Here is a 433-nt window from a genome sequence, read left to right as displayed (position 1 = left end):
TTTTCCAGACGTTCAACACAGCCCTCGGCTGTGGAGCAGCAAACGCGCGTTCCCTCTGCTGGAGCAGCGTTCCTGGAAGCCCAGGCACTGTGCAACATGGCCCGCCGCCCAGCAGCGCTGCCACCAGCCGGGTCCCCGGGGGCACCTGAGCCCCCTAGAGCACAGCAGGCCCAGCCCAGCGGGCAGGGAGCCGCTGGCAGCCCGGGGCGGGGCGGGAGGGGCGGCCCGGCCCCCGCAGCCCCGGCGCCGGCGGAAGCCCGGCCGCGCCGCCGCGGAAGTGACGCCCCGCTCTGCCTCCCGCTCCCTCCCCTCCCGGCGGCGGCTCGGGAGCCGGGCGCGGCAGGCGGCGGCCCCGGGCGGGACCATGGCGGACGGCGTGGACCACATCGACATCTACGCCGATGTGGGCGAGGAGTTCAACCAGGTACGCGCG

The 433-nt window shown here is 76.0% G+C and overlaps 1 protein-coding gene across 4 annotated transcripts in view; it reads left to right on the top strand.

The window, feature by feature from the left end:
* Positions 1–303: 303 nt before the first annotated feature.
* The window catches only part of CPSF6 (cleavage and polyadenylation specific factor 6), a 34020-nt gene continuing 33890 nt past the window's right edge, over positions 304–433 (top strand). For all 4 annotated transcript variants that reach the window (XM_027656950.1, XM_027656944.1, XM_027656940.1 and 1 more), the window contains exon 1: positions 304–424. In XM_027656950.1, the coding sequence (XP_027512751.1) occupies positions 365–424 (60 nt within the window). In that variant the 5' untranslated portion in view covers positions 304–364. The remainder of the gene's footprint in view (positions 425–433) is intronic.

The sequence above is a fragment of the Corapipo altera genome, unplaced genomic scaffold (genome assembly GCF_003945725.1).
Source record: "Corapipo altera isolate COAL_440 unplaced genomic scaffold, ASM394572v1 1, whole genome shotgun sequence".
Classification (NCBI taxonomy): Eukaryota; Metazoa; Chordata; class Aves; order Passeriformes; family Pipridae; genus Corapipo; species Corapipo altera.
The sequence above is the reverse complement of the archived record's forward strand: the minus strand, read 5'-3'. Positions and strand labels throughout refer to the sequence as shown.